Source organism: Marmota marmota, unplaced genomic scaffold, assembly GCF_001458135.2.
Source record: "Marmota marmota marmota unplaced genomic scaffold, marMar, whole genome shotgun sequence".
In the NCBI taxonomy this organism is placed as follows: Eukaryota; Metazoa; Chordata; class Mammalia; order Rodentia; family Sciuridae; genus Marmota; species Marmota marmota.
This window is the reverse complement of record NW_026000174.1, coordinates 18,898,061-18,910,463: the sequence shown is the minus strand read 5'-3', so window position 1 is coordinate 18,910,463 and position 12,403 is coordinate 18,898,061. Positions and strand designations below refer to the sequence as shown.

General features: G+C 37.2%; 1 protein-coding gene across 1 annotated transcript; it reads right to left on the bottom strand.

Annotated features, from left to right (window-relative positions):
• Nucleotides 1–2,240: 2,240 nt before the first annotated feature.
• Nucleotides 2,241–3,188, bottom strand: LOC107133760 (olfactory receptor 56A3). Its single transcript, XM_015475970.1, has one exon. The coding sequence runs from the start codon at nt 3,186–3,188 to the stop codon at nt 2,241–2,243; it is 948 nt and encodes a 315-aa protein (XP_015331456.1).
• Between the last annotated feature and the right edge of the window lie 9,215 nt (nt 3,189–12,403).

Below are 12,403 nucleotides of genomic sequence, written 5' to 3'. Positions count from 1 at the left end.
GGAGTTTTACTCAATTATGAAGAAGAATGAAATTACCGCAAAGTGTCTTTCTTCTGGCTTTTATGGTGGAAACAGAGATTATAACATTTTTTTTTACTTATAGCATGTACTACTTTCTGAAGTAATTTTAAAATTTGTTTTCTTACTTAATGTCTTAAACTTCCCTTCAGAATATACATATATCTTGTCTTGTTCATGACCCTATACTCGGCACAAAGAATGTGTGACGCTTATTAGGTATTGAATATGTATTGGACAAAGAAATAGCTGGTCCCCAAATTTGGCCTGCAGGGCTACTGCTGTGCTGTGGACACTTTGCAATTTTGATCAATATTTCCTTGATCACTCTCTAGTGAAATATTTCCTTAGATATCTGTCAGATGCACATAGAAGAGTGGCTAATTCCTGGCAATGTTAAAGTTGCTGACAAATCAGGGCTGAGGCTGGTGCTCAGCAGTAGAGCGCTTGCCTTGCATGTGTGAGGAGGCACTGGGTTTGATCCTCAGCACCATACAAAAATAAATAAATAAAATAAATGTACATTAAAAAGTTACTGACAAATCCTTCATTTTAACATTCTCTATGTGTTCCATTGTTCAAAGGATGAGATTTTCTATATCTGTTCCTTACTGAATGCTAGGTTATGAAGTATTCCATATATCTTATGTCTTCAGATATTGTTGTTTAGAATTGTGAAAATCTGTTGAAGGCAAGATTTAACTTAAGACATAAAAATTAGGATGCAATTATTTCCTTAACTCCTAACTTAAACAATTAATGCTTATTATAATGCTATTATATTTTATTATTCATTGATAAAAGTAATTAAAATGTACATTTTCCTGGATTTAAATGTAGTTCCTTGTGAGCCTGTTTAACATAGAGAAAGCTAGTAAGAAAGTCTTCTGCCATTTTAAACAATTAGTTTTTGGCATTCATGTGAAAGACAAGGATCCTGAAGGTGAGTGATACTCCTGGGTTCCTCTTAGCCACAGAAGTCACCTATGGTTGTTCAAGCACCACAATGCAGAACATGGAACTCACCATCTCACATCTCGAGTTTTCTCTTATTTGAGTCATTCCCTGAATGTGGATGTACCTATTTTTTATTTCTCTTTATTTTGATGAACTGTTTTGCTCTTGAACTTGTCATCCTCCTTCCTCATCCTCCCACACATCTGGGATAACAGGTGTGCACCACTGTGTCTGGATTTATACCCCGTTTTTTTTCCTGTCTTTTTATGTAGGATGAAATATTCTTTAATAATCATAGGTCCCAGCTTGTTTTATATTTTTGTCTAAATACCATATGAGATTCTCAATGATTGCCAATTGTTCTATGTGTCTTTATACTTACCAAGTTCTCTAACCAAGTTTTAGGAAGGAAGAAGTTGCTTTAGGAAACCTCTGCCCCATTGGTAATAGACACTAGTATATTTAAGTGTCCTTTCTAGGGTGCTTTCTGATATTGTAACATATGAGAATGCTGCAGTAGAGTCCTGTCCACAGAACACAAGTGGAGTCACTGTGAATCCTGCATGTGAAATTCAAGCACAGACAGTGTCGCAAAGACATTAAGGAGAAGTCTCTCTCTGGTAATTCCTTCTAACCCAGAAAAACTCATTACTCCATGGGTACTTAATTTTTACAGGAGCTTTATTCCTTTGAGGATTTTGCCAACAGAAAAGGGGCTTTGCTTGAAAAAGAGGAAGGGGAGAAAAAGGTATTTGTCTGGTTAGAGGAAAATGAAAGAGATTATGCATTCTAACCACTGTCAATGCTGACATTTAAACTATCATGGTCTTCACAATTGCATTATGCAGATGGGATAACAATAGTAATATTTATAATAGCAAGTTATTATCAAGGCCACTAAATCCACAGTTATATTTTTTTAAAAATTAAATGTTTCAAGATGTAAGTTTAGTATTTACTGGGAGTTATTTCTCTACTAAAGTATTCATCTTCTTGAGTTCTTATATTTTAGACAAAATAGAATCATAAATATTAGGGAATCATTGAAAGGTCACAAAGATGTTGGAATTTTTTTTCTTTTTTTCCATGTGTGTTTTGGAAGAAGTTATTGGGTTTAAAGTGTAAGGAGTCAGGAACTTATTTCAGAACTAGTACTTACCTTTATTTTAAAATCTTGTCTCCAAGTTATGGGTCTCAGCCCAATTTTCCATCAAGTGATTATCAAGTCATCCTACATTAGGAAAGCAGAGAGTCAGTTGCCCTTGTTACCACCCTTTCTTCAGTAATCTCTGGATTCCTTGCTTGATCTCCTGGGTTCTCACCCCATAAACAATGGGGTTTAGGGCTGCAGGGATGACATGGTGAAGGACATTGAGCAAAATTGGCACATCAGGAGAGACCTTTCTCTTGACCACATGTGTGAGGACAAAGACCAGAAGAATGGTGCTGAAGAAGAGGATGAGGATGAAGTGGGAACCACAAGTGCTGAGGGCTTTGGCCACAGCACCCTCAGCCTTGAGTTTTAGCACAGCTCGCAGTATGAGGATGTAAGAGAGGAAAATGAGGATAAGGTCAGATCCCAGTAGAGTCCAGCCTGCAGCAAACTGGTAAAGGCGATTGAGGGTGACATCATCACAAGAGAGCCTGGAGACAGACATATTGGCACAGATACAGTTCTCAATGACATTTCTCCCACAGTAATAGAGTCGTGCTGAGAGAATGGGGATGGGCAGAGATATAAAGACATTCCTGGCCACAATGAAAATGACAGCCTTGACTACAAATTGGTCAGTGATGATGGATGGGTATCTCAGTGGGTGGCAGATGGCTATATAGCGATCAAAGGCCATTACCATGAATGTACAGGATTCCATGGCTAGAAAGCTATTCATGATATACATCTGAAGGAAGCAGGCAGAGAAGCTGATGAGCCTGAGGTCAAACCAGAAGATGGCCAGGACCTTGGGGATGACAGTGAGGCAGAGCACAATATCCAGCAGGGAGAGGAGGCTGAGCAGATAGTACATGGGCTCATGCAGGGAGGCCTCCAGCCGGATGGTGATCAGAAGTACAGCATTGGCCCCCATGGCCAGGAGGAAGAGGAGACTGAGGGGCAGGGACAGCCAGAGTTGCCAGCCAGGAGATGTGACAAAACAATTCAGAAGGACGTCTGAAATTCCAGTGCGGTTGGTGTCATTTTGGTGTGCCACCATATTTAGTCAAGAATTTTTACAACTTTCTTTTTTTGATCTGTAAAATGAGGATAAAATCATCTAATGACTCTAAGTACACGAAGATAAAACAACTTTCTTTACATGGACACAACTTGTGGCAGTATATCCAGGCCATTGTTATTTGTCTGTTTATCCATAATGCCATGCTAGTTGGGCTACTCCTATTACATTAAACAGTGCAGATGACTGAGATAATGTGATTTATTACAGGTTTGATTTATTCAATTTATGCTTTTAATAGAATTGTTGGGTACTTTCAGAAACTTAAGAGAAAAAAATTACTTAGGAAACACTTTGGGGACAGATGAGATTCTCAATATATATCTATAAATTTTTCCTGTTTTCTTTTTAATAGCCACATAAACTATCATATTTGCAATTTAACTCTCACAGTATGCCTAGTAGAGCCTGACATAAAAGGGGCACAGATAAATGTCCCTAGTTCCCATGCAATTTACATTATGAGATTTTAGTTGAATTTATTTTGATTTAATTAGAGATTTTGTATTTATTATATACTAAAAATAAAGTTAACTTCCAATTTTCTATGAGATCACTTTTATTTGGTAAAATGGACCCTACCACATAATTGTCCCCCCCATCTACTTCTTAGATCGATCTTCATATTTGGAGAATAGCTAATTTCTGGAAGAAACAAGTTTAAAGTGAATGAGCAATTTCACACAGTTATAGGGAGCATTAAGTGTCATTGAACAAGTGGAAATCTGGTGATTGCAATGGTGCAGGGGTGCTAGAGCCCACCTTTCCAGCCTTCCATCCCTTATTCATGCTCCTTTTTTATCTTGAATATAATGATCCATGTACGTTTCTCACCCTCCTGAAGTAGTTCAATATTGCCACTACTTTCTTTTTATTTAGCCTTTCCCCTGGCCTTCCATTAGTTGCCAGGGTCACAAATTAAATAAGAAACACTCTTAGCGTGAAGGAGTAAAACTAAAATGAATCTGGAGGCTGATGGGTAATAATGAGAACAAACAACATGAACAACGATAATTATATGTGCAAGAGCGATGGCTAACTCTGACCTGAGGGATAGGCTGGATAAAAAGAATTGTACATAAAAATTTTGTTAAGGAGATCCCAAAGAATGCTGCAGCTTGGCAAAAGTATTAGTCAGGCCTTTCAAACCATATAGTCCTTTGTACTTAAGTCTGTTTGCTGGGACAGAAATCTCTATTAAGGTGTTATTTTGTGGATTTAGAACTTTTTTCCATTGAGTATTTAAGAACTGCCCTGTTTCTTTTCATTAGGCTCACCAATATAACATAAAATTATATAATTATTTTTGGAACCCTTACTATTTCCTGGGAAGTGTGTTCAAATATTGTAGAAGCTTATAACGTTTAATCATCAATATCTAGTAAAATATATATTATTATCAAGGATTATCAAATATATCTTATAAATAAGGAAATGAGAGCTCAAGATCTGGATTGGTAGGCAACCATGCTGTACTGTTCTAATCTTAATCCCACTTTACACAGAAGGTTGGATACAATTAATTTTCAGAACCCATTTAGGCCTTGCAAATAATTCCATGAAAATATGCCTGCCCATTAATCTTATAAAGAATGAAATATACTTCACCCGTCATGTAACTAATCATTTAAAAAATGGAATCTTTTAAAGAAGGAATAGTTTGTGCTGGAGTCAGGGTGACAATGAAGTTGTAATTATATTGTAGACCCCAAATTGTGTGATATTGTCACATTGGTAGAGGCATACCCTTTTCAAGAGATTCAAATAGTACATTTGTCCAGTTATGTATTTTTTTTTCCCCAAATGCCATTCCAATCCTGTCAGCTGGCTCATCTCAGATTCTTCTCATTTGGGAGACTTTTAGTGATACTGGCTGCTCTACGTGGAGGGAAGATGGACATTCCTTCCCTGGTCTCCCCATTTCACCTCTGCTTCTCCAAGCAAGTCTGACAGATGTGGCTCTCCTGCCTGATACTTAGAAAATCTCCCAAGTCTTTTTCTCTTGCTAATAATAGAGGATATTAGCAATGACTTTGGCAAGTCCAAAATCAATTTTAAACAAATTGTTTCATTTGTGACTCACAATGACCTGAAGTAGGTGGGTTAAGTTGACTACTTTAGCCATCTGTCTTTCACTGTGCAAGTTCAGATTCAGTGATATTATGCCTTTTATATGGTTTAACTGATAGGATTCAAATGTGTAAGAAATAGAATTCTAAGTCAAATGGAAGGACTTGCAATTCAGCCATATTTGTGGAGAAGCCTAGGGGAAGAAATATGTGTTTTTTATTTTTGTCCCTTAATTATTTTTAGGCTAGCATGGCATTTCTGAGGGCAATATAAGAACAATAAGTTTATTTTGTCTCCCATTCAGTTACTTCTCCTTTCTCTGAACATTTCTGCATGGTCTTCACTCATAAATCATCTTAAAAGCTTTGAATGACTTACTCAGCCCTAGAAGCAAAGCACTTGTCCTTTTGCTTCCCCTCCTCTTTTAATCTTGGTTTGCAATCTGTATTGGTAGGCAACCATGCTGTACTATTCTAATCCTAATCCCACTTTACACAGAAGGTTGGATATAATTAATTTCCAGAACCCCTTTAGGCCTTGCAAATAATTCCATGAAAATATGCTTGCCCATCAATCTTATAAAAAAATGAAATATACTTTACCCGGGATGTCACTAATCATTTGCAAGAGGCCGAACTGGTGACGAGGACTAAGATCTTGTGTTTTCTGTTTCCAGCCAGAGACAGCATGAGGAAGCCAGGGCAGCTGAAAGTCTAAAATTAAAACAAAGTCCTTGAAACCCAAGTGTTTCCCCAGGCTGCATGGCAGGCCCACAGCATGGCACCAGGGAAGCCTTGTTTTAAGAAGTGGAAAGGTTGTTGGAGGGATCACCTATCTCGATAAAACTCAGGCATGCAAGACATCTCTACACATGTAGTTCCAGATACGATTGTGTGCAGATAGTGATAGGTAGCTCCTTGCTTTTCTGGGTACAATTTTCTGAATTTGGGAGCAAGAGCTTTTACCATTTGATTGGGTTGTGCTGAAATTTGCTCAACTACTAATTTCTTACTGCCACCCAACTGTGGTCTTTGTCCCCTGCCTCTGAAGTTACATAGACCAAATGTAATTTCTAGCCAATGATCAAAGAATTTTAGAGGCAGATTCTTTGTCTTACAACCCCTAAATTTCTATATTTGTAGCTGAAATCTCCAAATTTTCTTAACTGGGTTCCAGAGGATGCACTTCCTAGTACTTCTACCTGCTATTAATCTCCTTTGGACAAACTCCAGCTTTTATATTCTGGTGCTACAACGTGCCCAGAGGTGGACAAATAGAGAAGGTCCCAGAGCACAGACCCTCACTTGTGCCTCCTAACCTGATGAGGAGATGGTCTGTATTTCTCCCTTTTCAGGCTACTTTAGCAGTACTGACTCAGGAAAGAAAAACAGATTGAGATAGGTGTCTTGTCTTCTGGTTAAACTCAGTACAGCATCCTGTGCCAAGGTTCACTTACAGAAGAGATGAAGCATGGGGTCAGGTTCACAGGAATTGAGGCTCTGGTTGGTTCCAGAGGTATCTGCAGATAATTATACTCTAGATGCTCAGGGACACTACCTTTTTTGTACTTCTCAATTCCCCTTCCCCTGGGTCTAAAAGGTCCTCCTAGGTTAGGCAGGTGGATGAAAAAATAAAGTGATTTTCTTTCTTTCTGAATGCTCTCCTGGTAATTTAGCCGTATATTGACTATGTGCAAAAGGTGACCTCCTGTGTACAGAGTTTACTTACTCATCTATGTATGTTCATGCTCATTTACATGTGCATATTCATCACCTTTTGAATATTCCAAAATCTCCTTCAGAAGTTCTGTGGGCACATGCTTATTAGATAGGTATAGCCTATTCAATTGAATGAATCAAAATTAACTCCTCATGGCATTTATCATGGAACTTTAAAAATGCCATAAAAATTATAGTGTATGCTGCAATTTATTCAGCAGGAATCTTTCAATTTAATGAAGCAAATCCAACTTTTTTTTTCTTTATGCAGTAATATTCTACCCATAATGCCATCAATCTACCTTTTCACCTTTGGCAGTTTTCCTTGTCTTCTGAATGTCTTCTATGACTCTACTTAATGTTTTTGAATATATGGGATTCAGTTTTAATGATTGAATGTTTTTGTTTTCTAATTTGCTAATTTTGATTGATTAATTTCCTTCCTCATCCTATTTGTGGTTGTATTTTCTACTTATGTTCATTTCTGGAAATTTTTTATTGTATATCACAGATTTTGGATTTTGCTTAGATACTATATTTAATTTAGTTTTAATTCTTCAAATATTCTTAATCTTTTCTCTGAATGCATGTAAGTTACTTGGAAACAATTTGACCTTTGGGGGCTCTGTTAGCACAAACCAGAACAAATTTTGGTCTAGAACTAGTTTTGATTCACAACTGAAGAAAGATTCCTTTGAGTATTCTGATTGAAGCCTCATGAATTATGTTTCTGTTTTCCTTTTCTGGCTGGTAGAATGGCTATTCTTTAGGCCCATGTGAGAGCTGGATACTCTCTTTTTTAATCCTTAGGGTACTGTAGTTTCTCTCCCTACCTCATGTAGCTTCCTCATTTGTTAAACTCATCACTTGAGGATCCTTTGCAGATTGTGACCATTCTCTCTGTGTGCAGCTCTTTCTTCCCCAGAACTCTCCCCTTTTAACTGTAGCTTTATTCTTTTTTATATACTTCCAACTAGACCTCTTTAATTCAGGGACTCCACTGAATTACACCTGGGGTCCATCCCTCTTCCCTCACGGTAGCCTGGGAACTGGTTCAAGGAAGCAAACTGGAGCAACTGCCTCACTTGTTTCCTATATTGCAGGGGTCCCTGTTCTCACTTGCATGATGTCTGGTGTATTAGAACCATTACTTAATATATCTCACTCAGTTTTGATTGCTCTTTTTTTCCAGTTATTAATGTGAATTCAGTTCCTTTTACTCCATTTTGGGTAGAAGCTAAAATCTATGGGAATTTTAAACTTTACCTTTTATCACCACTTGTTGTGGCTGATCTAAAAACATGATCTCCCAAAGTAGCAAGCCAGTCAGGATACCATATCTTGTGTGATTTCATTATCTTGAATCTGGAAATGGGTTTATTGAAACTGGTTCAGTGAGTGGAATTCCTGCTCTGACACCAGCCTTCTGCTCTCTACATATTCTCCTAAGACAATCTGGTTCTATACCATTGAGCCTCCTTCAGAGAAACATGGACTATAGTTTGGGCATCCAAAGCTCCTCCTTCCTTCAGCTTCTGCTGTTTCTGGGGTGAGGTGGGGATCAGGAGCTTACAGTGAACTTCTACCCCATTTCATCCTCACGTCCTTTCCTCTCCGTCTTTTGCCTTTTTAATCCTCTTTATCCTATTTGCTTAATTTCTCCCAGTCACATTCTTTCACCTTCTTCTGTTTCTTCAGGTTTCCCACATTTTTTAAAACAAGGTGTTAGGGAGAGTCTGAGTTGATCACCTTACACCATGTAACACTGAGTTACATTCTAGGACCCCAGGACATCTATTGTAGATGGAGTGCCCAATATGGCTTCTTTACTTATAGGTCTGCCTCCTGGGTTGGAATGGCTCAAACACAGCAGAATGGCTAGGCATAGGCCTTTCTCTAAGCCTTCTCCATATGACTAACTTGGGCTCCCTCATAGCAGAGCTGCCTCAGGGTAGTTGGACATTTTTTTCTGGTCAAGGGCTCTTCTCTACTTGCTTTCAAACCTAATCCTCAGCCTTCAACCACCAAGCTTTCCCAGTTGCAAGCCCAGCCCTCATTACACCACAACCCCTGTTCTAGGCAGGTGTCTAACATCAGAGTGGTGACTTGATGCCTTTGTATCCCCATGTTGCCAGACTCTGTCAGGCAAAAATGTTCCTGAATCTGGGGAGGCGAAGGGGGGAATGGAAGGATAGCAGAATAAAATAGACATTATTATTGCTGTGAATTATTAAAATATTATATTTCTAATTTGTTTATTTACTGGAAAAAATAAATGTGAGCATGTTTGTAAAGCCCTTAGAGGTTCTTCTTGGTGGTTCAATGTTGTTGTTATTATCATTATTATTACTAAACCGTAAAAATAGGCTTCTCAGTATGTTTTGGGGAAAATGCTAATGAGCAATAGCTAAATGTTTGCTGCTACTCAAATTGGAGCCCATTATACAAAACTGTCCGTGGATCTTAATCTCAAATCAGTGCCCAGTCTTTGGAGCACATGTTCATATAATTGCTGGTTTTGTGTTAATTTTATAAAAAAAATAATTTCCTTGGCTCAGAGCATCTTAAAAAATTGTTACCTATGGGCCTCTACAGCCTAGGCTCATTTCCTGTGGACTATTGTCTAGCTTCTTGAAATTATCTCTAATTCCCCTCTGCACATATTGGGTAGCTAACTTTTAAAGTCAGACATTCCACAGTTTTTCTAGGTGTTTTCATTTGGTTTTGTAATAGGGATAAACTTAATTTTAAACAATTTGTATACAAATCAAAACCACCATGAAATATTATCTCACTCCAATTAGAATGACAAATAAACAGCAGAGAAGGAAAATCTGATAACACATTTGATGGGACCATACATTAGTAGAGCCATTATAGAAAACAGTATGGAAGTTCCTCAGAAAATTACCACAGAACACAGTAATTCCACCACTGGGTACATATCCAAAGGTGAGGAAATCTGTATGTTGAAGAGATATTTGCACTCATATGTTTATTGCAGTGGTATTCACAATATCCAAGGTATGAATAAACCAAAATGTTCATTGGTGAATGGATGGACAGAGCAAAGGTGTTATAAATACACAAAGGAATGTTATTCAGCCATTAAAATCATGACATCCTGTCATTGGCACCAATTTGAGGACACTCATTAAATGAAATAAACCAGGTTAAGAAAGACAAATACCATAGACTCTTCCTTAAATGTGAAGATAAAAACGTTGACCTAATAGAGAGTAGAATAGTGGTTAGCAGAATCTGGGAAGGGTGGAGGATAGCAGGAGATAGAGGATAATTTACAATTGGACACCTGTACCTTTTAATTAAAAGGTAGAAGATATAATGTCTAATGATCTCTAGCACAGTAAGTAACAATGGCTGAGGGCATTTCATTGTATATTTCAAAATAGCTAGTAGAGAGGGTATTGAGTGTTTCCAACACAAAGAAATGATAAATAGGATTATGGATATATCAGTCTGATCTGATCATTAGAAAATCTACACATGTGAAATATCACACTGTACTCCAAAAATATCTATAATTGTTAGATGGTAATTAATTAAAAAGCTAATTAAAATATATGCAAGCAAATTGATGTCAAATTTATAATTTTATCTATTTTTATATGTGGGGTTAATCTATGTATCTTTTTCCCTTGAAAAACTTCTCTGTATTTATGTTCTTCTGTTTTTTTTTCTTGTTAATTTTCTGATTTTGCCATAAAGATAATGTTAATTTTTAAAACTGAATTTGCAAGTTTTTGAATTTTTTAGTTCTATGGAACAGATAATATAGGAAACCCAAACAGATAATATAGGAAACCCAAATAATAATATGAATATGCCATGATGAAGCCCACAGTTCAGTGTAATTCATATGTAACAATAAAAGAATTTTTAAAAAAGCTATATTGGCTTGACATTTATTTGGAAGACAATATGAAATGATCTTTTGTCATCTTCATTTTTTGTTATGTTATCATTTTAGTCTTTTGAGCTCTTCTTTCTGGTATTTCAAACTTTCCATTTAGAAAATTAAGGGCTAAGGATCAGTGCTTGCCTGGTGTATGGGAAGTCCTGGGTTTGATCCTCAGCACTGAGGGAAAAAAAAAGATTTCTGACCATTTTTTTTCTTTGTGTCTTTGTTTCATTTCTTCAAATTTCACTTTCTCCTATTTCAGTTTACATTACTGTCACCTTATCCCATTCTCTGTGTATTTCTGCTCAATGCACCCTGAGTTTCAACCAGGGTCTTATTTCCAATTAGAAGTCAGTTTCATGTTTTTGCAGCTCCTAGAATACCCAACAAATCAATGCTCTTATTTAGCTTCCACACCCTAGTGAGAATAACTTTATGCTCTTGCAGGAGCCACTATTGCAGACTCTCTCAATGCTCATCTCAAGGAGGACTGAGAGGCAAAGTTTTTCTCTGATCCCTCAAGCCCAGATAGAGGCCGTTAAACTAGTCAGGGCTTCAGTCCTCCTGACTGAGAGTGTCTCTGAATGTAAGGGCTGAGAGGACCACAAAGAGAACCAATTTCGGGACTAGGGACTGTGCACAGCAACTGGATTTAGTAAGCTAAATCTAGAAGCAATGCTAGAAGGCACAACAACACTACCTTAGTATGTACTCTTTTTTCAAATCTTTTAATGTTTTACAAGCTGGAAGATTTTCACTACAGTATTTTCAAGTTCCTAGTACTGAATTAATATTATTTTATAACATTTTATGGACAGGGATATTGATGTTCAAAGAGTTCTCACTGTAATTCTCTGGTCAAACTTCTAGATAAGTCCAGAACCCGTATGTGTATGTAAAATTTAAGACTGGGTCAGTGAATTTCTCTGGCCACTGTATTCTGGTTGGTTTACAAGAAATCCCACATCATTTTTCTACTCATAAACTTTACCTTGTGAATGTGAATGGAGAAAATCTCCAGGTGGGAGGAAGTTGTTCAAGGTACTTGTTGCTGCAACAAGTTTTTGCAAAACCTCTTACTCCCTTCAGGAATTTTGAGATACCAGTAGGTTTAAACATGAACATTTTTTTGTGCTCTTCATGGATCATAGTTGAGATACCAGAGATCATATTTGAGATACCAGTAGGTTTAAACATGAACATTTTTTTGTACTCTTCATGGATCATAGTAGAGAGATTGTTGTGGAGCCTCTATGCTATGCCTTTCAATGGGTGTACTGGAGTTATAAGTAATGGAGGGACACATAATGTGATTGGCTTGTATGGGAATATCAGAGAAGTTAAACAAAAATCTTCCTGCTATTTATGATCTCATTATTGACTTACTGGGAAAGTTTAACACAAATATTTCCAGTGTTTATTTCTGGTGTAATCTCATTATTTCCTTATTGGACTACTGTGGAAGATACTCCTGGGGCTAAATG